The sequence below is a fragment of the Beta vulgaris genome, chromosome 1 (genome assembly GCF_026745355.1).
Source record: "Beta vulgaris subsp. vulgaris cultivar EL10 chromosome 1, EL10.2, whole genome shotgun sequence".
Classification (NCBI taxonomy): Eukaryota; Viridiplantae; Streptophyta; class Magnoliopsida; order Caryophyllales; family Amaranthaceae; genus Beta; species Beta vulgaris.
The window spans coordinates 50,963,360-50,989,207 of record NC_079202.1 but is presented as its reverse complement, the minus strand read 5'-3'; the positions used below and the strand labels follow the sequence as shown (position 1 = coordinate 50,989,207).

Below are 25,848 nucleotides of genomic sequence, written 5' to 3'. Positions count from 1 at the left end.
ATCAAATGAAAAAGAAAGAGTTGAATATGACATTTCCACTCATCCAGATTAACAGTTCAGGTTTAAGGGAAGATAAATCTGAAGTTTGACAACCATACCTGTCATGCTGAAGAAAAGAGCCCAGACTTTTTTTAAAAAATTTACTACTATAAATTAATCATATAAAAAATAAGCCAAAAGTGGAAATTTGTTGATAATACTCACTTTCTGCATTGCTAAACTACAAAAGACTAAGAACAGAGGGAAGACAACTGCTGAACTCTCATTTTGGTTAGGTTCGGCACATACAATCAGGAACAGGATAAGTATATATGGACTGCTTCTCCTTCCTCACTCTGATTTGTCCTTGCCTATTTTTGTGCCCAACTACAACTGCATTTTGAAATCCAGGCCAGCCTATACTCTGATTCAGGAAAAGCTGCCCTAGTAATGCCATGTTCGGCCTTATAGTCTTCAGATTCTGATATGCTCGATGTCCCAACTGTAATACAACATATTCACATCAGTATCTAGTATAAAGGCAGAATGAAATATCTCACATGGATATGGCAACTTATTTATTGATGATATAACAATCAAGATTAGGAGCACGATACTTAAGTTGCTTACCATTGCATTATGCATGTTTCCTGGTGAAGCAGAGATGAAGATATCACTGTGCATGCTCACATAATAATCAACTGCAGCTAGCAGTGAAGCTTTGCCTTCAACCTTCTTACGCTCATCAGCAGTGGCAAGACTCCTTTTGTCTTCTATACGAGGAAACAACTTACGTAGAGTTGAAATTCTAGCTTCACCACCATATACCTGAATTAAATAATTTAGTATACCTGAACATAAAAGCATGATATTCAAGTTCTCATAGATTCATGTCACAGACCTTGTGCGAAGCCAGGTAAAGACGAGTGTTGTTAGAAAAACCTAAAGCTGCCAGCAATAATCCAATTTCCTCTGGTGTCAATGGACAACGCCCTTGATTTCTCAATTCCTCATTAGTGAACTGAGTTTTTAGAACTCTTCCTTGCCAGATGACTTGACGATATCTTGCAAGAGCCAATTTTTCAGCTCTACCACCACCAAAATCACAAGCTGAATGTGCAGCCATATCCTGATCAAGGACACAACATTGCAGAAGAATGGTACAGAATTAATTGCTTTAGAAGTACGCTTCAGATCCCTCTAGACATTATTTGGAAGCCAACTGTAATTCCAAAAACCCTCCAGAAACAAATGACCTTAAGTGGGGGCAAATAAAATACATTGTGCACAAAATGGCATTTTTGGAGCTCATCCTTGACAAAACTTCTTCCCAACAAACATGATATTTACCTTTTGGATGGGAAGGGAGCTCGATGGGGGAAGAATAGCGATAGAAATGAAGATTACTGAGTTCTAAGGAAAGGCTGCATCAGAGACTACAGTGCAGGTGTTTCCATATTTTATGACTCTAGTATCCAATGGTTGAAATTTTATCATCAAAAGATTATTTCCAAGAATAGTGGTGCAATAACCGAACAATAAATCACTGCAAAATTAGGGATCATACTTATTTGTAAATATTACTTAGATGAGCATTATAAACATAAAAGCCAAAGATAACTCTAAAGTTGAAGTGGGGAAATATATGAGCAGCATTTCAAGGCCAAGAATTTTTTTTTAAAAAAATGAGGGATAAAGGAATGGATATTCCAAGCCCATCTTAAACCTATTCAGTAGGTTTGTTAGTTAACTTCAGGAGATAAACAGGCCTCAAAACTGTTTGCAAATAGGTCATAAAATAGTTTGCCGCACTTAAAAGAGAGCATACTATCAGTCATTAGATCACTCTAGTGGAGAGAGAGAAAATAGAGCTTGTAAATATAAAATCACCTATGAAATTACATGAGCTTTGCAGGGGATTGTTTGATAGAAATAAGTTGTTATCAAGAATATTTGTCCCCTGGCTTGCACATTTGCTCTTTAATCTACAATTTTCCTTAATCCCACAAAAAGCACACACACCAACACAGGGCTATAAGAAGCTAATTATGCAACAGGTTAAAGAAGAAGCACGGATTCTGGAAGAGAGTCATACTTTATCAAATCGGAGATGCAACACAACATATTTTTCAGAACTTTGGCCAGAAAAGTTATTAGGATAGCGCAGTCGATTGACAAGGGTGTCACCCAATATTCTAATATGTGGAACAAAGAGTAATGATTCAAAGTTGACCATACAACGAAGCTGTTGAATGCTTTTAGGCAAGTTGTCAAAAGCCAAACGATGTGAGAAGGGGGAAATTGCGGCAATTCCATATCTGAAACAGTTCAAAACAATATAATCTAAGAACCTGTTACAGGAAATGAACATTTTCAAGATTATGAGAGAACATGTAAAAGAAAGATATGAAGAACGTAAGTCTTAAGTCAGGCAATGAAAGAAGAGTATAGGGCGTGTAGCTTTAAAGAGAAGGGCTAAGGCTAGCCTCAACAAAATGGTATATGTCAGTTATCAGTAACAGCTTAGTTTGGGTGATTTCAGTACTTGAGTCTAGATGAGTCAATTTCTTTACTCTTAAAGTACATTTAGTCTTTGAATTACTTTGAAGAGTAACTAACCTCTGCAATACAGGTAATACATTTTCCAGGTACCAGTCAGCTGATGCATGGACAGGTGCAGTCTTAATTCGGGTTTCTCGTATACCTGTACCATAGTACTCCCTTGTGCTCCAAGAATACTCAACAGGCAATTCTCTAACTATGGAAATTTCATCACTTAGGCTATTGATGAAGTGATCCAAATCAAATACTTCTGCGAATGAACTGCAAAAAGGTAAAGCCCTATAAGTTACCATTCTTATGACCTTAAAAGCCATCGATCAAAGAAATCAATCTACTGAGGATGCACCTTGAATCCTGCCACACAGAATTTACTTCCAAATGGGGGATTACAAGAGTTGCATTCAAAATTTTAGCAACTGCAACGGCATCACAAATCTGAAACAGAAGAAAAAGACACAATAAGATACATTAAACACACAATCTTCGAAATTGGCGGTTGGAGGGGGGGGGGGGGCAATGACACTTATTGTGAGCAGAACAGGAAATATATGAATTGTAACTAGGCTAGCAGAACTCTGTAAATTTTCGTGTTTAAGTAGATAGAGATCTAGCACAATAGCTCTAGCAAAACATGTATATAAACTACAGCTAAAAATTGTGACTAGATATTTATAATCAATGATGATGATTGCTACCCAATCAGTTGAATGCCCTAATGCCCTTTCAAGGATTTACAGACATGACAAATATACCAGATCAAAAATTCCAACATCTCTAAATACAGTAGTGCAAAGTGCAATGCCACCAAACCAGGATCAACCAATCAGGAGACCAACATAATGTAGCATAAAAAAAAAAAAGAACAGAAAATGAACGATGAACTCCAGCAGCAACAAACAATGAATTAAAAACATATTCACAATCTCAAGCACATGAATTTACCCCCATTCGCTGCTGGTTTAATCCTCCATCAAGAAATACTTGGATATAACCCCGTGACTTCTCAGGCAAGGCTGCCATAATAAATTAGGAACATTACAATTACATTTAACCCTGACTCCCTGAGTAAAAAGGACACACTAGTTTCTAATACTTACAATGAGGCTTTTGGGAATCCTGACATGGTTTCCATCCTTGGTGGGACAATGGAGTCCACAGCTCAAGCTGCTGTTTAAAGGGCTGAAACAATGCAAGAGATATAAAATCCATTAAGACCTCTATTGTTTAATACAACAATTAATCTAAGTTAATGCAAAGCTAAAAAGTACATACTCACAGTTTGCCATTGTAATGCACCCTGCAGGAGACGCACATGTCTTGACTGGGGCGCATTCCATTCCTAAAATTCGGAAATGAATTGAATTGAATTATGATCTACTCCATTGAAAGTTCGTATCTAACCCTAGAACACTTTACACACAGATCATAGTCAAACACATATTTTGCTTTCACTATGCCAATCACTATCTCCAACCTCCATCAATGCCAAAGATATATTCTTGTCATTATTTCAACACCATCTCCTTCTATATTAATAATAAATGTTCTATAAAGTTTAGAGGAATATCAAATTCAAGTCACTCAAAGTAATTTCCTCTTCAAAATTCTACTTAAATACATCATAATTCATAGCATTTTCCACCTGATAAAGTTGTTAACATAGTACTTCTATAATAAGAACCTATAGATTTAAATCAATATCATTTTCGAGCTACAGAAGTTCAAGGTACAGTCTTTTCTAGTTAATATTTATCAAATCAAAGCCAAATTCACATTTTAAGAATCTCTCAATGCCCATTGATCCTAGCATAAGAAAAAAAAAAGTACAAAAATAGGGGGTAAAATAAAACAAACACCCAGCAAAACCAGAAAGAATGAAAACCCATTAACAATTTGATGTGCCACTACACATAATCAAATACCCGAAAACATTAACAGTAAAAATCGACAATAAGTATTATGAAAGAGTAAATAAATGCCATATATTTGATTCAATCAAAGAAACTGAAAAGAGTGGAACTTACAGAGAAAAGAGAAGAATAAGAGCGAGAGAGGGGAGAGAAGAGATCAGGAGAAAAGATGGGGAGGAAGAGCAGAAAGAGAGAAAGAAAAGCCGGTGATTTTTGGGAGTAGTAGCTCCGATGATGCTGTGAAACCTGCATCATCATTCATCAACAAAATTTCTAACTTTGATGTGTGTTCTTAGTGTTGTAGAAGATGAATCATATTGAAATTTGCAATCATAATTTATAAGGCCGACCCACAAAAATGGAGGATGGAGAGAGTAAGTGATCTTATGCTATCAGCGGGATGTACCCCCAATAACTAATTTGATAGAGGGTTGTTGTTTCGCGTAGCTCGACTCGATTGGCTAGTATTTGGATCGGATTTGAGTTGACTCGAGTTTTAAGTTCTTAATAATTTGATTCGCTAATATTTGGAGTCGAATTCGAGTTAACTCAAGTTCCAAGTTCCAACAAGTTGATCTTGGATAATTCGTAAGTTGATTCATATCAAAACTACCCCTTACAATACATGATAAATTACTTAAGTCATTTTACGTCTGATGATACTTGATAAATTGCATTGTGATTTCGAGTTTCTCATGAGTTTTTGAGTAGCTCAACTCTATCAGGCGATCTCTCAAGTTTGTTTCAAGTTTTGATCGAGTCGATCTCGAATAAATAATGACCAAATCGTCATATTAGAATAATAAAAAGTAATAATTAATTATATTGATATAAAAAAAGTATTCAATGACATATTTATATGAATTATTAAATAGGGTTGTGTGACAATTTATATAGTTACAATTACAACGTCTTATAAATATAGAATTTTATTAAATTTAACATAATTATGTCAAAATGAAACTTAAACTCGTACTTTAACAATAACGATCCACTGCTTTCGCTCTTCTTTCTCTCTCATCGTGATAATAATTTTTGGAAGGGGTAAGGAGATGAAAAAAAGGTGAAAATAGGAGATTTAGACAATTGGATTAATATTGCACTTGAGTTATACTTCAATGTCACTAGAAGACTTTTCTTTTACCAATTTCTTTAGATACATTTGCAAGTGAGTGTTTTTTTTTGAATTATGATAAATGCTACTAACTAGACTAATCGTTTGGTTGAGAGGTCCATATGAGGTAGGAAGGGCATCAAATCAAATTAGATAAGATTTTACAAACTCCATATCCGACCCACCCACCTTTATTCGAATCAGTTCGATTTATCGAATTTATGTCGAATTAATTGGATTCATATTATTTTATTTCTTAGGATCACAAAAATCAGTGTTTTAGAATATAGATATATCATATGTTACTTGTTTTATAATGATATTAGCATAGTTGGCCTATTCTAACGTAGATTTAGACCCCATTCTTTTGGACTGATAGAAACTAAACTGAAATTAACTGAACTAAAAATAATTCCAAAAAAACAGGGTCTTAATCTATAAGTTGATAATGTAGTATAAGAAATTAGATTTGGGTCGGAGTTATTGGATTATATCTAGGATTCAACATTTTTGGATTCGGATCGGATTTTGTTGGTCGGAACAAGTCGGACTCGAACCTAATCTAGAGTAATTGTCATCCCTAATATGTGGTTAGGGCCTAGCCTGACTATCTTGTTTAACCATGTAAGAACTCAACTTGGGAAGGGGGTGGCTACAAGCTTCCCCCAAGCGTAGCACCGAGACTTAAATTTTGGGAGCTTCACATCACCAAGCTCCATGCCACCAGTCCACCACTAAAGACTAAAGAGTATCATGTCAATATAGTCCAACATAAAATCATTCTATTTTAGTGGAGTATTAATGTATTATGTCAATGTAGCCCAACATATGAGCTAGATAACCATTGCAGTAGACAAATTTTCCTTAGTGGTATGTGCAAATGTTTCCTTCTAAATCCAACCCTTCAAAAATGCAGCCATAGAAGACCCAAAACACCAAGCTGTAAATAGCTCTGTTTAACAAAGAGAGAGATCATGGTAGCTGTAAGTAGCTCTGCCCACCAGAGAATGTTCAAGGCAGCATTGATAGCAGGAGTTTTAAATCCTACCCATCTCCTAAAATATTCAAATGTCGATCCCAACAACTAAACTAGGATTTGTCGAATAGAAATGCAACATCAGATAAGAAGCTTCGATGATGCTTTTTCTGTTTTCTCTGCGTCTGCATCTGCGAGAGTGATAGGAAGAGAAAAAAAAAAAACAAATAAGCAAAATCTCGACTGCAAAAGTTGAACATATAACAGAATTGAAAGTAAGAAATGGCTAAGCTAGCACACCACCACTGACTGTATCATCTAATAAGATTTACTGTAATGGTCTACCTACAAGTTTCCAACTCCACAGACACCCCCCTCCTACTGCATTGCATACAAATTAATCCATACCCGCCAGTTTATTTTCTCCATATGTGCTAGATATCTGACTAAATGTACAAGGCAAGAAAGGAAACTTCAAATCTGACTTAACCTTCATGACGGCCAGTCCAACATTTTACTGTAATATGCACATATTACTATATTAGGGGAGTTTGTTAGTTATAGATTAGCAAGTAATTTCGTAAATTTCATCGCAACGACTATTCTTTGGAATGATCATAAGATTTTAAGTCTGAAGACAAGCCGCTGCCCATTTACACATATGTCAAAAGCTTCCTTCCCATCATTGTATTGTTGCCTTGATTAAGCATCTTCAACATTAATAACACCATCTGTCTGCATCTTTACTTGATTATCTTTCACCCACGGCCTCACATGTTGATATTGGAACTTCAATCATGAATTTCTGAATTCAGAGCTACAAAATCCAGGTGATAGTACAATACATTTAAGTAGATGGTAAAACCTCACAGTTAGTCAATTCCTCTTGAGACTCAATAATGCCTTGATCAACCACTAAAACATGATCTAGCACCAAGAACTGAATAAAATGATATGTCTTTCTTGCACGTGCTAATGCAGTTTTACAAGAAGAGATAAGCTACAGTCACCCGCTCCTCACCCACAAGACCATTTATCTATGAACTCCCCACATAAGCAATTAAACAAGAAGAGCCTAAACCTTGAAGTGACATTTTATTGCCTACATTATGCAGAAAATAGTTCCATGACATTATTTCTTAATTTGGATCTAAAAGGTAACCAAAATATGTACTAGAACTCTTGGAAGAAAGATTTTAGTAGTTTTATCAAACATCCAACTTCAGAAAGTAATACCTAAATCAATAAACTGCAACATTGGGAGATCTCATAAATTTAGACCTCTGATAACCTCAGCAACATTGAATATTCCAAGCTATCAATTCTCTAAATCGTCGATGCCACGACAAACATAGTTCAACTTATGTAGCAGCTGTGTAATTGTTGAGCTTCACTTTATTCATATAGCTAAACTCCCTAGTCAAGCTCAACTCGAGCCTAACACTTTTTTTGAATAGGAGGAAATGGAGAGAAAGGGAAGGAAGGCAAAGGGAGGGAACAAGTTTCCTTGTTTGCATAAGGGATTGAGGGACGGTAGGGGAGGGGGAGGGAAAGATCCATCTTCCCTCCCTCTTAAACAAACATCTTCCCTCCCAAATTGAAGAGTTTTGGAGGAAAAATGGAGCTTCATCTTCCCCCTCCCCTTACTTTCCCTCCTATATAACTATCCATACAAAGTGTAAAAGAGGATTTGAATTCAGACAAGCTAAGTCACATTTGAGCTCACATCATAATCTTGAAATTTCAAATTGAACAATAACTTACTCTCCACCAGCAAAGATGAGGGCATATATAGCTAACAGATTCTTCAATCAGAATTAATGATCAGAAATCAGGAATGAGGATATAGAAACCGTTGAGCTGCCATGTTCCTCAAATCTTCTAACACTATCCCTAATAAGACTAACCTCTAAAAAGACAGCTAACTCCTACTACATGTAGAAGCCAAAGGAGAAATGGATCGAAATTGGACATTCCACACCGCTGTGGCAGAGCCTTGCAGATTGGAGCACAAAGCACATGAAGCAGACATCGTAGAATAAATCTTTACTGAGAAGCCCCCATGCATGTATATCAGATACATTTTCATTTATAGTCTTCAAAAAGGAGGGTGAACCACAAACAAATCTTAGATCCACCGCACCATAATCACTAAGAGAATTGTTATCTATTAAACCATAAAAACACAAATAGAAACATTACGTCATCATATGGCTCCAATATATGACGTAGAAGTTTTCTCTTAAGATGGTATAGAAGCTTTTATAGAAGAACAAAGGGAAGCCAACTTGTGAGCATGGATGGAGTACTGGGCTTGTGTGGTGAGGCTAAGGACAACTCCTTTGGGAGTTCGAGTTCACTCTCCTAAAATCAAGTTTACTAGCAATGAAGAAGGAGAGCTAAACAATTGGTAGGACGATAAAGGCTAGAGGAAGAGTTGTAGCTTGCATGACAGGCCAAAAACAAAGTACTTCTCCCCCTAAGATGGCCACAGCCAGCTGAGTAGAGCATTGGGTTGTTGGGAAAACTATATGATCAACTCAGCCAAGCTCATTGTAAGTTCTATTGACTATCAATCTAGAAATAATATCAAACAATAATAGAATATCAAATAAGAAAGCAGGAAAGAACACACCAGAAATTTTACGTGGAAACCCAAGAACTGGGAGAAAAACCACGAATCTGCACTAGGAATCGATGAATATTCAAGAAATATTACAAAAAGCACTCCAAGAACTCTCTCTATTGCTTTTTCTCTCTCTAATATGTGTTTAAAGATGAAGAATACATTAATCGTAAATAAAGCACCTATTTATACCCTCATTAATCGAAAAACGGAAAAACCGCGTCTAGCCCGATAGGTGCGGGCGCACCACCCCGATGTGCGGGCGCACATCCATCGAGTGCGGGAGCACAAAAGCTTCTGCCTCCTGACGAAAAAATCAACTGCAACACTGTGCGGGCGCACCACATTTGTGTGCGGGCGCACCTGAAACCGTGCGGGCGCACCACCAATTGGTGCGGGCGCACCACTCGTGCCGAGCCCCGATTTCAATTCCTTCTTCGTTTTTCTTTGACGCAACCTTTCTCCACACCCCATACACCCTATTGAGCCTCATATGAACCCATATACCCAACAATCTCCCACTTGGAGATAGGTGTAAGTGAAGAAAATTTCCATACCTTCATCATCTTCTCATTCATCTCAACTCCTACACACAACTCCCACTGCAAAAGCAATCTCGAGTCGTGTCTAAACCATGTCATACCTCAAGCATTCCATGACATCACATCTCCTCTACACCAAGGAAACTAACATTGAAGTTTGCACCAACTCCAATTCAAAGACATCAAAATCTACACCGACTTTGATTCTTAATGACTAAACTCCAAATCATTGCACCATCACTCCATGAACCTACACACCCTCCTACCCCGGAGGTCGGATCACTTTAGAGACAAGCACAACCAAATGAAGATCCCTTCCTCACAACTAAGGAAAATAACCACTTCCTCTCCAACCAAAGAAGCACATTGAAGTCTCATCAAACATTCAATAAAACCAATTACCACCTAAGCCAAAGAAGCTTCTCATTGTTCTGAAAACAAACTCACATTGCTCCCACTCGAACAATACACCCTTTGTTCCACTTAGGATTTCCGGCACGACACGCTTGTGTGCCGTCCTTCACCTTGTGCGCTTACCGGTCAATTTGCCACCGGGATACCGCTTCACCACGGTTCTCATCCCTTTGCCCACTATCGATAGTTTTCTGACCAAACGACACTTTACATGAAATTCGCATCCCAATCTCAGATCCCTTTATTGTGCTCCCCATGGTGTAAAGTGTTCCACTCCTTGCCCCGCGAGCTATGATCATTGCTCCCTTGACAATCTTCCAAGAACCACCATGAAACACAACCTTGTAACCCGATGTAGCAAGTTGGGCTACTGATATCAAGCTTTTCTTCAACCTTGGGATAAACTTGACATTCTTCAACTCCAACGAGCCACCATGAGTGAGTTTCACACTCACATCACCTTTCCCCATGACTTCCACTGCCTTGCCATCCGCAAGGTAGACCTTTTCAAGTTTTCCGGTTTGAAATTCCGAAACAACTCCCTGCATGGTGAGGAATGATGAGAAGAACCCGAATCCAAGACCCATGATCCCGAGCACCCAACCAACTTTCCTGATCATCATGCTTACCATCAAAGCATCAGAATCATACTACAAAATCAAGTTAGTTGATGCATCTTCTTCATCATCACTTTCTTGAACCTTCTTCTTCCCTTTCCATTCTCTTTCCTAGGACAATCTCTCTTTAAATGTCCTTCATTACCACACCCCCAACAAGTAACACTAGCCTGGCTTTTGACTTACTCCGGTCCCCCTTTGACTCCGATTTTCCCTGAAAGTTCCTCCCTTTTCCCCTCCCTCTACCTTCTGCACTGTATGCTCCAGATGATTCTCCACTCTCCTTCCTTCGAATGCTCTCACTCAAAATCAGATCACGGACAACATCATAAACCAATTTCTCTTTACCAGAGGAATTACTAACAGCAGTTACAACAGTTTCCCAAGCAGTAGGTAAAGAGGACAACAAAATTAGGGCTTTCACTTCATCCTCAAAGGCAATATTAACCGAAGATAACTGACTTATTAATGAATTAAATTCATTAATATGTTCAGCAGCAGAACTACCATTAATCATCTCTAAACCAAACAAACGGCGCATCAGATATACCTTATTCATTGCAGAGGGCTTTTCATACATATCTGACAGTGCTTTGATCAACTCAGCCGTTGTTTTGATATCCTTGACATTGAACCACAGTCCGAGCCAATGTCAAACGCACCACCGCTAGTGCTGTCTGTCCAGTACTTTCCACTTAGCCTCCTCCATCTCAGCAGGCTTTTCAGACAAAGGTTGATACAGATTTTTCTGATATAAGATGTCCTCTATTTGCATCTTCCAATATCCAAAATCTGTCCCATCAAACTTCTCAATTCTAATCTTTGAATCCTCCATTGTTAATTATTCTAGATCTAGACAATAATCAAACCTAGCTCTTGATACCACTTGTAAGTTCTATTGACTATCAATCTAGAAATAATATCAAACAATAATAGAATATCAAATAAGAAAGCAGGAAAGAACACACCAGAAATTTTACGTGGAAACCCAAGAACTGAGAGAAAAACCACGAATCTGCACTAGGAATCGATGAATATTCAAGAAAGATTACAAAAAGCACTCCAAGAACTCTCTCTATTGCTTTTTCTCTCTCTAATATGTGTTTAAAGATGAAGAATACATTAATCGTAAATAAAGCACCTATTTATACCCTCATTAATCGAAAAACGGAAAAACCGCGTCTAGCCCGATAGGTGCGGGCGCACCACCCCGATGTGCGGGCGCACATCCATCGAGTGCGGGAGCACAAAAGCTTCTGCCTCCTGACGAAAAAATCAACTGCAACACTGTGCGGGCGCACCACATTTGTGTGCGGGCGCACCTGACCAATTGGTAAGGGCGCACCACTCGTGTCGAGCCCCGATTTCAATTCCTTCTTCGTTTTTCTTCGACGCAACCTTTCTCCACACCCCATACACCCCATTGAGCCTCATATGAACCCATATACCCAACACTCACTGGCACGGTCATTCTGTTCCTGCAAATAAGCTTATCCCATCCAATAGAAATTGGCATGACCTGGCAATAACCTCAGGCACAACCGTAAGAAACCACCTGAATCCTAGTTAACTTGGGTTTTATGCTAATGTGAAGCCTCGAGATCTCTTTGGCCTTTGTTTGTGACTAATTATCTTCTTTCATCAATAATCAACATTGAGATTGATTATAGCTCTTAGACCGGCATGAATTGTGCATCAAACCTTAATCCAGCTTCATATCCTTGTTAATTCCTCCACCTTAAACACGTAAACCCCTGAAAATAATTTTCCAAACTCCTTCCCTTTCAACAGAAAAACCCTCGAAATCTGACGACGTCCACTCACCTGCTCCTATAAAACCCCTAATCCAGACCATATTGAGGAAAATTTTAATATCTAAGTTAATAGCCTTACCCAATAACTAGATACATCAATAGTTTGTTCAGTGAATTATTCGATCATCAATCCCTAGCCTTAAGAATCTCCTCTAAAGTATTTACTCATGGTCCTCAGCATTCCCCAATCCTAAAATTCAAAACAGCACATACATGGATTGGTATCAATCAGTGTATCAGAATGCCCTGAATTTGTGATCTAGCGCTTCCAACAACCCAGTAGGGTCTCGCTATTAATTTCTGCCTCCATATTAGGTAATCTATACTCTCTCCTCAACCGATAATAAATCTGTTTCTCTCCTTCCTGTGTCGACGTAGCTAACCCATTGTCAGTGAACCACGTTAAATCTGTGTATCGATTGTTCTTTATTTCTTCGTCGTTCATTTACTTTCGTTATAACACAACTTATCATCATCATCCATGCAATTCCTCACATTCACAATTTCCATTTACTACACAAATTCCCAATCCCCTAATAATCCCCCAAAATTCAACTCTTTATTCAAATTCTTCAAAAGAATAACATACCCATTTAAAACCCACAAAAAAAACCCAGTTCTAAAAAAAACCCAAGAATAAAAATGGAAAAACACAGAAATCCCACCAAGTAAAAATGGAGGAGAGAGAAAATACCAGAAGGGACGGAGACAACTTCGCCATAGATGGCCTTGAGGCGAGAAAGAGGAACAATGGCGGTGTCAGGAGAAGAAGCATCGGCGTAAAGTTGCTGCTTCCAATCCCACATCGATTTTTTGATGGATTTATTGGTGGTAATTAAAGCTTCTCTTTCGACTTCTAGGGCTTCAATAAGGTTTTGCTGGTTCATCGATCTTACTCCAAGCGCCACGAAAGAACCCACTAAGAATATGTCGATAAAAGTGTTGTTGTTGATTAGTCTGTTCACCATGTTTATTGCTTTACTTGCTAACTCCATCTCTCTTTTGATGATGATGAACTTCTGGTCTTGGCTACACACAAGTTCGATAAATGAAGTACTTCTAGCTACTTTTTTTTCCTTTTACTTTCAAAGGAAAACAAGATGAGGAGTTTTACTTAAATTCTTGTTTAAAATTAGATGCATCATAATTTTGAAAGGCAAAAGCTAACGAACGTTCCCGTAACGCTAGATAAGAAATATATTGTTCTATTTAATTATTCGTATTTTTATAAAATAATACAATAATGTATAATTCCAATGCAATACGTTATTAATAAAAACAAATATTATGAAACTAAATAATGAGTCAAATATAAAAAGATTTCACATGACTATATTTTTTTATACTTCTTCCGTTTCCTTATTTATGGGAGTAACTTTTACCTTATATTTTTACCATTTTACCCTTACTAACTTGTTTTAAGTACATTAATCTACTTCACTTTATATGTGGTCCCCATCGTTTTTAATCACTTTATATGTACTTCACTTTAAGTACATGGGGACCACTACAATTAATCACTTCACTTTGGCTATGTTTAGTTCACCTGAAATTTTCTGATCTGAACTTGTCTGATCTGATCTGATCTGATCTGATCTGATCTGATTTGAACTGATCTGATCTGAACTGATCTGATTTACAAGATCTTATCTTATATAAAATATATTATTACTATTATATTATTACTTTGTAAATCATTATTATGCAATACATTATAAGATCTTCTTTATAGTATTACTATTATTATCATTTTATTTCTATTACAACTTTTACACAACTTTTATTAATAATAATAATTATATTATTATCATTATTATAAGCACAACAATAATAATTATAATCATAATTATTATTACTAAAAATAATTATATAACTCAAGTCATTATTTTATAAGAGCACTTATACAATGTTATTTCATACTTTCCCTTTAAAAAAAGTTACAACTTGAGAAGTCGGCAAACTTAACTCTTTTTTTCCATATAAAATAGAATAAGATATACAAACAACTATGACTTGAGCAAAAAATAAATAAATATCGTGCAATTTCAAATAGCTAGAGAGATTTGGAATTCGGTAGGAAAAGGTATACCGAATCTAAATTTATAATTTGTATCTCACACTTAGCTTATTTTGAAATGTAATCCGAACTTAGTAGTTTCGTTGTCATGAATTTGAGATATCATATTTTATATATTTCTTATTTTGCGTCAATCTTATGTTCTTAACACGTGGCTTTTAATTTTCTATTATTTAATAACAACAAAATAACTTAATATAATAATAACAATGACATTTATAATGGAAACAACAAGATTAATAATAATTACCAATATTAATAATTAATAAGTACAACAACAACAACAATAATAATTCTTTTGAACAAATGAACTAGTAAATAATAATACTCCCTTTGTATTTTTTTATCTTTCTCACTTAGAATCTTGACACTATTCACAATTAGAGATAATCTTTTAGATTTTTCTCAATATATAAGAAATAATATAGTCATGTGGGGTCTTGTTTGATTCGTCTCAATGAGTACTTTATTAATATTCAATTATTATAATTTTTATTAATATGTAGTGAAAGATATTTAATATTAATGAGTTTTTAAATATAAGCATGATATGATCTGAACTGATCTGATATGATATGATCTGGTCTGATCTGATCTGATCTGAACTTATTTTTTCTGATCTGAGCTGATCTGAACTTATTTTTTCTGATCTGATCTGATCTGATCTGATTAGATCTGAAATAAGCAAAAAATAAGGTGAACTGAACATAACCTTTATACTACTTAAACATGCTTAGGAAATTTTGCCTAGGAGTCCGTTTTAACAACAATGTGGCATCTATTATGAAACGGAGGAAATATATATTCATGAAAATATTTGGTCAAAATTTATAAAGTTTAACCTATTAGAAATGAAACATGTACCACATTATGGGATGAAAGGATTATCTATTTAGAAGAAAGTAGGGACTAGAATTCTGAATAAAAAGACATAGGACAATTTAAATGATAACTTGTCTAATCTAGATTATTCATTTTTAATCCAAAATATATATCATTTATTTAATTAACTTTTATAGTTAAACCACAACAAACATTTATACATTAGTGAATTTACAATTAAAATTCATCTAGTCTTGGGCAAATTATTTTAATGCTAAAAAGGTCAACGAAATCAATGGTCAAGATGAGTCACTGAAAATGAAGGGTTGAGATTAAGTAATTGTAGTAGCTACAATAAAATTGTAGACACTCGAAAAACTTCCAAAAACATATCATATGTTTGTTTTACATGAAAGGGAATAAGGAGTGGGATTGATAATGAGAATGAGAATGGAAATTGAAAAGGGGGGATAAACACTATTTGTCATTAATGAAGAGGAAGGGATTAAAGGGAATGACTGATGTGAAATTGTTACAAGTAATTTAATAACTTAGGTCTTAATTTATTCAACTTATTTTAACTTATTTAAGAACTTATAAGATAAGATAAGATAAGATATTCTTTTAACTTATCTTCACTCATTCCAAAAAAATTAAATAAAGATAAGATAAGACAAAATAAGTTGAATTTAACAGACCCTTATTCTCAACCAATTCCTACCAAGTACCAGCTGCCAAACGACGTGATGAGAATGCTCATAAATTCCTGATCTTACTCTTCATAACACCCTTAATCTCCAAACTTCTCTCATGTAGGGGGTGGCAATGATGCGAGTCGAGTTTGAGTTGAGTCGAGCTCACTCGAGTCGAGTTTTGACCGAGTTTGACCGAGTTGGGGTTTGACCGAGTAGATTTCGAGTAGCTTACAAGTTCTCATGTTAAAAGCAACAATAAGGTGAAAATTGTTGAATTTAGGTATTTTGCTATTAATAATTGGGTAATCGGGCTTCTCACGAGTTTTCAAGTCGAGTATCGAATCGAGTTGCTCAACTTGACTCATCAATATCTCGAGTCGAGCTTGAGTTCGATTCGAACTCACTCGAGTCGAGCTTTGTCCGAGTTTTGATTAAATCGATCTCGAGTAGCTTCAGAGTTGTCTTCACTCATTGTCACCCCTATTCTCACATACTAAATGCCTCAAAAGTGGAATGTTAACTTGAGATATCTAACATGGAATTTTCAAAACAAAAGAATAATTCTATTTCGAAAATTACCCTTAAGGGAGACACCATCTTCCTCCCCCCTTCCGTTATACAATTATATTAATTTATCCTTAATGATCTAATGGAATGAAAAAGAATTACAAAAGAAAAGAATCTAAGAACTCTTTCTCATTTCAACTTGGCATTCTAAATAAGTTAAAAATAGTATATATATGCATCAAATATTTCACGTCCACCTGAAAAGTATGAAACCTTCACTACCTTTGCTACTCATTATATCAAATTTTGTACACAAATTAAGATTAAAAATCGCTCACAACCTTTATTAGTTTTTTTACATTAGCGAATTAATATATCTAAATTCGTCTAACTATTAATCTTTCACATTTTAAGTGTAATTATAACTACAATACAAATAGACTATATAATAGAATAACCAATTTTAAAATTAATGCACGCATCGCGTTCATATAAAGCTAATTAAGATTAATTGAGTACTATGAAATTAAGTAGCAAATCTAGTTTGTCCCAAAAAATATGACGCATCACTAAATATCCAATATTACTATATTCATTAAGTACTATGAGATGCCGACTGGATGTCACATCATGGTCATTCCACTACGAATCTTTGTTATTGGTTTGAATCTCCTGATATTGTTTTTTCCAAGATTATCCGTAAACATGCTTTAGGGTGGCCTGTAAATTGAGTCCCTCCCTAGTTTCTTGTTTTTCTAGCTAAAAAAAAAAAAATAAGTACTATGAGATTAAGAATATAACATAAAACAAAGACCTTATGTTAAAAAATTTATATAAACTTGATCCACAAAAGACTAGACGTTAGAATTTAGAAAGGTAAAAATTCAAATGATAAACGATAGATATGTAGTTTTAATTAAGTTCATTCCAAAAGGAAAAGTTGTCGGATCAACTAATTAGTGCTTATGTTTGTCTTTTGCGACTGACAATTCCTCTTTCTAGCATTAGCGTTGCTACAGTTACTTTAACCGGAATTTGACACCATTTGTTACACTATAGTCATTCAAACTGTACTCCGTAACTCAATTTGCACTTAAATATTAATCTGACAGCCTAAATGACTTCAATGAAGCTTTAATACCGCAGATAACATATTGCAGAAAGAGAGTTGTCACGAAATTGGGAGGTACCCTCATTGTTGATCTCAACGAAGTTCAAGTATTTCACTGATAAGCTGGAAGGGGGAGGGGGTTATCTCATTACCATTTAGGGTTGCGATGATTAGGGGTTTCGTGTCGAAATATTTGCTCAGACAAAACAAGTGCAAACCACAGCAATCGTAGAGCTGTTAAAATTATGTAGGAACTTTGGCTTGTAAGAAATAATTTGATTTTTAGAGAGGAAACATATTTCGCATCCTTTTATTTGAAAGGGAAAAGAGGGGGAGGAGGGGGGGGGGGTAATTAGTCACATTCAGGCAACTTAACACTCAATAGTGATACAGGAAGTAACACTCAATAGTGATACAAAACACAGGGATAATCTGAATATCGCAATGGGGCTGCACAAATTCTCGATCCCTTTGCAAAATAGTCAATTACACAACATGAAATTCTGGCGAAGAAGATAATAGGCATAGCAACAAAGATCTACAACAATAGCAAAACTCACTCGCGAAAAATAGATTAACAGAAATTCTTCCATAAACTCCCAATATTCACACGAGGTAATCTGAAAGGCGAACAGCAAAATCAGGGTACAAAGCCAATGTCCTTGAAGTATTCATGTTCAAGAGCATTCCTGGCTGTAATTCTTTTGCTCGGATCCAAGCAAAGCATTTTCTGTAACAAAATAAACAAAAGTAAGCAAGGGGCCTGCAGCATTATCCATTCGTTCTCAAGCCTCTTTTACAAACAAAAAAAGAAAACTAGCTCTCAGTGCAAAATGACCTTAAAGAACAAATAGATAGCTACATAAGACCGTAAAAAAATGAGGTGAAATGGAGGCTACTTCAACTTGAAACCCACAGGAAATTAGTACAACCTAAGAATGGCAGGGAAAGTAGATGGAACCATGGAGGTAATGTAATATTTTCCTTGTTTCCCTTTTCATACGCCTTGTTGACTTGGAAATTGTTTCCAATAATGAATCTTTGTTACTTATGGACCACCAAGGATTACATGTTTCAGAGCCAAGAGGCAGAGTGATCTTAGAAGAGCCCACAAGGTGAAGGATATGCATTTGCAGGGGAATGAAGGTCATTACCCTGACAGGTGGAATAGCCAGAGAGATGTTTCCGCTTGCACATTAAACTTTGAGCAAGTATAAAAGTTAATTATCACCGATTTGTTTCAAGAAGATATTTCAAACTTGTTCAGCAAAGTTGAATTAGGAAAGCATAGCTCAGTCTTACAGACACAAGGACAGGCATGTGAAAGAACTCTTCCAGAACTGCTACAAACTAGAAAAGTGAGGCATATATAGTGATACTGATACAAAAATCAATATCCAGTCGAGCTTTGCAGCCTGCTTCATGTTGGAGAGTTATGGAGCAATCCTACAATAAGAACATAATGATGTATTCCACCAACAAGAGAGAGGAGAGGGCAGAGAGAAGGGGAGAATAAAACAAAAGGCAAGGAGGTCCCTAAATTGGCAATTGCCCTGCAAGAAAAGAAGTACGACTTTTATCGCTGTTATGGACTCAACGAGTAGGGAAGAAAATTCCTTGAAACAAACCAAGGCTATGCAGGTATTTTCTAGATCACAAGTCACAACTCAGCAATAGAATGTAGCCCTATAACCAAAAAAACGAAAAAAGTGCTTCTAACTAGCAGAAAATGAAATGTGAACTTACATTTAGGAGATCGATACCAGCTGGATCAAGATTTGGTACTATTGCCGATAGATCCTACAACACATAAGTTGAAGTGAGTAAATTTACAAGTTGAAAACAGCATAAAGCATATAAACAAAACAAGGTGAGACCTTAGAGATCCATTTAGGGAATGAAGATTTGAAGTCAGGCAAGGAGGTCACTCCAGGCCATGTCTCCTCACTTGGAGTACCCAAGGTCCTGTAAAGAGACAATAAGAATCTATAAGCAGCTCCAGCGGCTAAGTAAGGAAACAAACACCCAGAAAAAGAAGAAGTAAAGTAAATGAATAAGGTCACAACAAACCAGAGAAAACCCAGTACCGGATCAGCAAAAACAATGGAGACAGCAATTGGCAGAAAAACAAAGATGGGACAAGTAAACAGTTTTCTACCTTGGCACCGTGAAAAATAAAAATAGAAGAAAGATTGCCAGCATACTTAGGAAAATACACGAAATGAAGAAAACGACTTCTCCATTGGCAAATAGGATTAACGGCTTAACGCTCTCATGACATTTACAGATTCCATCAAATGCAGCTTGCTCTCCTCAACATGACCAACCCCCACGGTCCCACCCCCGCCTTCCCTCTCCTACAAGATGCAAATCCTACCATTTTATGTTGAGGACATGTGAACTAAATATATCTATCTAAAAGAAAGCCCATGAGACATGGATGCAGGCAGTCTTCATAGTTCATACAGACCGTTTTTCAAGGAGAGAATAAAGATAGAAACAAGAAGAACGATGAGACCTGAAAATCTTGAAAAGTTCATCGATCTCCGAATCTCCAGGAAATAACGGCTTCTGATTCACCATCTCAGCAAAGATACAACCCACAGACCATACATCCACAGGAGTAGAGTAATGGCGAGAACCAAGCAATATTTCTGGAGCTCTGTACCACAATGTCACCACCTGGAGAAAATCATTCAAATTTCAACCAGTCACAATTTGTAAGGCATCCACATGACACACAGTTTGCAAATATGGCCAGCGGCAGCAGGCATGTCAACCACCTTAACCAGCTCATGACTCAGCTTGCGTAGAGAAAGAGGTGACAGTAAATATATAGCACCATCCAAAAGAAGAGAACAAACAAACTTCCCTCATCAACTTACACATATTTTCTGCCCCTGTTTGGTCCTGATCCCCTTTTTCGAGGGGCATAGTTGTCAAAAAGTGACAGTAAAAAAGAGAAAAGCATATGATACTAAGTTTGTAATGCACGTCGACAGGAACCTTAACAGTTTAAGTGGGGAAAGTTAAGTCCATCAAGACCAAGCCTGCATATAAAGCTGCAGGTTTTAAGTAATTGAATATAAGTGGGCACTATCAGGCTCATCTTAAGAGGACAACAACATCCTTGCAAATACATGTAGTATTGATTTGTAAAACTTCAGAGGATCCAACATCCACAAACCCAGGCCCTACCCTACCTCATGTGTAAATGTCCTCACAGGAATACCAAAGGCCCTTGCCAATCCAAAGTCCGCAAGCTTTAGTGCATTAGTTTGACGATCTATCAACAAATTCTGTGGCTTCAGATCTCTGTGCAGGACACGATGAGAGTGACAATATGCTATACCACGAAGAATTTGATAAAGAAACCTCTGCACAGATAAAGCAACGTCGCATGTCAATGAAAGCAGAGCTGAACTTTCTTCAATATTCAGATACATTAAAAAATAACGAAGCAATTTTGCTAAGTGCTAACAAATGAATAGGGAGCCCTTGTCTCACACAAATCCCACATATCCACGGAGATATGAAAGCAAAAGCAATTGGAGTTCACTCTTTGAAGGTCAGTGACAAAAGAAAGGGAGATTCTCAAGTACAGCGAAAGAGCAAAGGGTGAAAAAATAAGTCATGTTCTCAGAGAGACAAAACTTCTCAAATAATTGAACAAAGAGCTTTTCCATAAAAACATTCCCGCAAATAATGGAACAAAAGCCCACTGATATAACTAAGCAGCCAGGCCAAAGAGGTTCTAAATTGAATCAAGCATGGAATTCAGAAGTTCTAAATTGAACCAAGCCTTACTTTAATCATACGTGGATCCTTTGCAAAATCAGGGGATGAATCCATGTGTTTCTTTAAGTCTAGGTCCAAATACTCAAAAACCAAATACAAGCGCTTCTCACTGTGCACTACATCCTGCAACCTGTTCGATTCATAAATAACATCACAAGTCATTTGATAGACCCATGTCATAAACTATAATCAAACAAAACAATCAAGGCAGACATATGACAAATATCCCATCTAAGAGAAAACAAGCATTTAAAGAAAAGGATATTTTATTGAAAACCACCCATGTGTTAGTGGTTATTCTCTAAACCGCCCCTGAATTATAACCTTTAAAAAGACTACTCTCATCTGCTTAATCTATTCCCATGAACACTCAAATCCAATAATTAGCCAAATATCTAACAAAAAATATTTTTAATGCCAAACTTTCAATGTTAATCCTAATGAATTATCCCCAACCATTGTAAATCAACGACCCGTAACCCCAAACACCACCACCAATACCACCCCCAATCTACGGTTTACAACCCTCACTCCCCCATTGTTGAAACCCTGCCATGGAAACCAAACCACCGCAACCAAACACTCTCTATCCTTCCTCCTTTCTTTCCAGAAATCTTGACTAAAACCACCATTGTAGCTACACAAACCACACCCTTCATACTCACTCTCTCTCTCTCTCTCTCCTCATCTCTCTCTCTCTCCCTTCCCAGGGTCTCTCTCTTCACCGTGTCTATCTCTCTTCACCGATAGAATATCCATACAATAAAACAAATCCAATTTGTACGAAATTGATCAAGACTAATTCAAATTATTGAAAAACTGGAATTCTTTTTTAAAATACATCGAATTTTTTTATTTTCAAATTGAAATGATCCCAATAAACAAATTTCTTTAATGTCTACTGTTGCAGGTGATGCTGGGAGAGGCAAGGAAGGGTGGCTGTGGTGGACTGAGGGTTGCTGGGGTTGGGGTGAGGGTTGCTGGGGTTGGGGTGAGGGTTTGTCAGGGTTGGGGTGAGGGTTTGTCAGGGTTGGGGTGAGGGTTTGTCAGGGTTGGGGTGAGGGTAGGGGACTTTTCTTTTTTTATTGTTTGCTTTTATTTAGTTTTTTTGTTTGTTTTGAGACAATTGCTTTTATTAAGTTAATTTAGGTACTAATGAAGAACTATATATCAAAATATGTTCATATAATACTTAATTTGCTAATTAGTGGCTTGGGGGTGGTCATAAAAATTAATTAAGGATATGTGGATGTTTTTTTTAAGGTTTTTATTTATAGGTGATTTAGAGAACGACCCACTCACTTATGGGTGGTTCTCAATAGAATATCCTAAAAAAGGGAACTATACTCTTCGATCAACCAAATCTCAAATGGGTCGCCTTTTTTTAAAAAAAAAATAGTCATCATTTCAGATCCTGTACTGGAGCAGATGAGTGCACTGTCATGGTTGACATTAATTTCAACAACGTGTTGGATGTGCCAGTCTTATGATCTTGTCATGATAGAACAAAACGAGCTGGTGGGAAATAGAATTGATACATCCCAGTTATTAAGAAGCTGACAAAAGTGATAATCCTTGCACCCATACCCAATTCTTTGATGAAAAGGATAAGAACGTCTTCACATTTTTCTTAGCTCCTTGTTTGTTTTAATGTAGGTTGTGTTTGGGTGGTAATTATTTGAGATTAGACTTTTCCTGCCAACCAAACACTTCAAAACCACTAGAGCAGATCTCATATTGCTACTACTTCAAAAATTACAGTAACACATTTCTGGAGGCCACCAGTGGAAGTCCATTTGCTCAACGGTATTATCCCTGTTCCTCAACAATACATCATTAACCATAGTTCCGGATTTTCTGAAGATATAAACACGGTTTTAGAGTGTTTTACTTGAATACCAGTCTTAAGACAGCTGCTTTGAAATGAGGCTCCTCTAGAGTGACTGAGTGAGTTAAAATAGACAAGGAAATGATGCTTCACCAAGAGCAGCCTTTCTTAATCCAACATCTCAATTATAGATTCCAATACTTTCCTGTAAGCATCAAGCTTACTTTGCTTTGATGGCAAATCAAGAACACTTACGGTTCCTACTTCCTAATAGCCTCCAAGGAGGCATAATATTATATTGCAAGGCACATCTAACAATCCATAAGCGTGCAAAATAAAATGCTTAAAATACAGATACAGATTCTAACAACAACTCTACACACTTCAAAATCTGCATTGTACTCAATTCGTAACTGCAGCAACAGATAAACGCTGCAATCTGCGTGACCATAAGTACCACAAAACATCAACTTATACTTCAACTTAAACTGTTATTTTCCCATATGTACTACCCCCTCCGCTGCCTCTGCAGTTCTGCACCTTCTTTCGTTGCCCTAACCTCATACTAGTCACAACAAATTTAATTTATTTTAATTAATTTCAACCACCAAATTTGACTCAAGATCACACATGCAAAATCAAATGCCACAGAAACTAAATGGTCTGGTCTCATCTCCATGATATAAAACTTAAATCTGATTCCCTTACACCAAAACAGTATTCCAGTCAGACGCCAAAGAACCTAAATGATCTGTCTCACCTCCAGGATATGAAACTTAAATCTGATTCAGAAAACCTAAAATCTCACACAGTCCAACTTCAACAAGAACCACATTCTATTATTCTCCACATCTCAGAAATCAATGCTAAAACAGGACTAAGTCTCAAGCATATGCATCTTATACTACGCTGCAGCGGAGTCCAATGGCTGACCAATTTTAACTCTTCAGCTTTGCTTTATTGTTCTTCACTTCATACATTCAAAGCCAATGAAATTCACGCGCTAATCTTTGTAAAAGGATAAACATATCGTTTAACACGCTAAAACTACAATCATGGGGCTCACAAAACGGAAACAGCACAATATACCAAACTTCAGTTACTTCAACAGCTGTATGAAGTAAGAGTTGCACAAATGATATAACAGAAAATATATACCTGACAATGTTGCCATGCTGCATCTCCTTCAAGAGGGAGATTTCTCTGATCGCCGTGCTCGGAACTCCTTCATCCTCCTGCTCCAACCGGATTTTCTTCAAAGCTATAGTCTCATTCGTAACCTTGTCCCGCGCCTTATAAACCACACCGTAGGTCCCTTCCCCTATCTTCTCAACTTTTTCATACTGTCCACATTAACATATATTAACAAATCATAAACACGCCCTACAAATTTATGAAAACAACGAAAAACAATAATCATAAATTTATAAGAAACCTGGTCCATTCTACTCCAGTATCCTGCAAAACCAGCCAAAAGCAGCTTGAATTAACATTTAGTAGTAGCTTAAAACTAAACTAGAGTGATTTTAGAGCAAATCAGTAACCGGCACTGGGCCCCGGGATAACAGGTCATTCATTCCAGATTTCAAAACTTGATTTGATGAAACAAACAACAACAAAAGAACAACCGCATCAAATGATGAGCATCTTCAACTTGTAGCATAAATATCCTTGTCATTTGATTCCATGAAACAAACATGAATTAACCAGTTATACCAAAAGTTCGAATCATAAGTTTATAACATGTACATTATCCCTAAAAACATGAAATAACATAAAAATAAAGTGAAATAAGTTGAATTCATGAAACAAACAATAACAATCGCATAAGATAAATCGCATGAATAATCAAGTGAAGTAGATCTTTTAAAATAGCAAGAAACATGAAAAATCGCAACAAAATGTCGTCTAAACAAGTAGATTCATCCAATGAAACCAAAAAATATATATAAATGAAATGAGCTTTGAAGATCAACTCGAACCTCAGAATTTCGGATGAGTGAGGGAAGCTGAGAGTGAGACTGAGAGGTTCCTAAGGTTTAGGGTTGGGCAGAGCCATGTAGTTCAGAATTTTTTTATGCAAATGGCCCTAAAATGTTGGTATCATACTATCATTATTAGCCTTTTGTTTTGAAAAATATATACTTTTCTCCGTTTCGAATTAAATGCAACAATTCCATTTTTGTCACTATTTACATTTTTCACTTTGATTAAGGTTCGTGACTTGTATATAATAAAAAAAACATAGTGAGGTGGGATCTTGTTTGATTCGTCTCGTGACGTACTTTCATAAAATGTAATTTTTATAATTTTTACTTTTATGTAATTATAAATATTTGTAATCAAAATAATTTTGACATGCATAAAAGTAAATTTATTGCATTTAATTCGAAACGGAGGGAGTAATAGAGAGAAAGTACCGATAGAAATATATCGGTATGATTTATTATACATGA

The 25,848-nt window shown here is 36.3% G+C and overlaps 3 protein-coding genes across 4 annotated transcripts; all 3 read right to left on the bottom strand.

The window, feature by feature from the left end:
- Positions 1-99: 99 nt before the first annotated feature.
- Positions 100-4,883, bottom strand: LOC104905518 (hypothetical protein). The gene is made up of 10 exons (XM_010694097.4): positions 4,566-4,883; positions 3,818-3,880; positions 3,639-3,720; positions 3,484-3,554; positions 2,888-2,976; positions 2,599-2,802; positions 2,075-2,297; positions 881-1,108; positions 610-807; positions 100-481 (listed from the first exon to the last, which is right to left on the bottom strand). The coding sequence occupies exons 1-10, from the start codon at positions 4,707-4,709 to the stop codon at positions 272-274; spliced, it is 1,512 nt and encodes a 503-aa protein (XP_010692399.2). The 5' UTR covers positions 4,710-4,883; the 3' UTR covers positions 100-271.
- A 1,555-nt stretch (positions 4,884-6,438) lies between these two features.
- Positions 6,439-13,661, bottom strand: LOC104905519 (hypothetical protein). 2 transcript variants are annotated; one of them, XM_010694098.4, is made up of 2 exons: positions 13,249-13,657; positions 6,439-6,732 (listed from the first exon to the last, which is right to left on the bottom strand). In XM_010694098.4, exons 1-2 carry the CDS (start codon positions 13,547-13,549, stop codon positions 6,683-6,685), a joined length of 351 nt encoding a protein of 116 aa, XP_010692400.1. In that variant the 5' UTR covers positions 13,550-13,657; the 3' UTR covers positions 6,439-6,682. The 2 variants fall into 2 exon arrangements, with proteins under 2 accessions (XP_010692400.1, XP_048497384.1); XM_048641427.2 differs by lacking the exon at positions 6,439-6,732 and adding an exon at positions 6,756-7,358 and having other exon boundaries at positions 13,249-13,661.
- A 4,515-nt stretch (positions 13,662-18,176) lies between these two features.
- LOC104905521 (cell division control protein 2 homolog) lies at positions 18,177-25,527 on the bottom strand. Its single transcript, XM_048641432.1, has 9 exons — positions 25,375-25,527; positions 24,828-24,850; positions 24,551-24,735; positions 21,574-21,694; positions 20,970-21,143; positions 20,285-20,448; positions 19,644-19,731; positions 19,513-19,566; positions 18,177-18,496 (listed from the first exon to the last, which is right to left on the bottom strand). The coding sequence occupies exons 2-9, from the start codon at positions 24,834-24,836 to the stop codon at positions 18,407-18,409; spliced, it is 885 nt and encodes a 294-aa protein (XP_048497389.1). The 5' UTR covers positions 24,837-24,850; positions 25,375-25,527; the 3' UTR covers positions 18,177-18,406.
- Positions 25,528-25,848: the final 321 nt, after the last annotated feature.

Bases quoted from the DNA above. Each gene is read 5' to 3' on its own strand.
- LOC104905518 (XM_010694097.4), bottom strand. From the start codon at position 4,709: ATGATGATGCAGGTTTCACAGCATCATCGGAGCTACTACTCCCAAAAA. The intron at 3,555-3,638 runs GTAAGTATTAGA...TTATTATGGCAG, and splicing joins GGATTCCCAAAAGCCTCATT to CCTTGCCTGAGAAGTCACGG. The intron at 2,298-2,598 runs GTTAGTTACTCT...GAACTGTTTCAG, and splicing joins GTATTACCTGTATTGCAGAG to ATATGGAATTGCCGCAATTT.
- LOC104905519 (XM_010694098.4), bottom strand. From the start codon at position 13,549: ATGGAGTTAGCAAGTAAAGCAATAAACATGGTGAACAGACTAATCAAC. The intron at 6,733-13,248 runs GTATTTTCTCTC...TCACTCTCGCAG, and splicing joins AGTTGTCTCCGTCCCTTCTG to ATGCAGACGCAGAGAAAACA.
- LOC104905521 (XM_048641432.1), bottom strand. The intron at 21,144-21,573 runs GTAAGGCTTGGT...TTATCTGTGCAG, and splicing joins AGGATCCACGTATGATTAAA to AGGTTTCTTTATCAAATTCT. The intron at 18,497-19,512 runs GTAAGTTCACAT...ATTTTGTTACAG, and splicing joins CTGGTATCGATCTCCTAAAT to AAAATGCTTTGCTTGGATCC.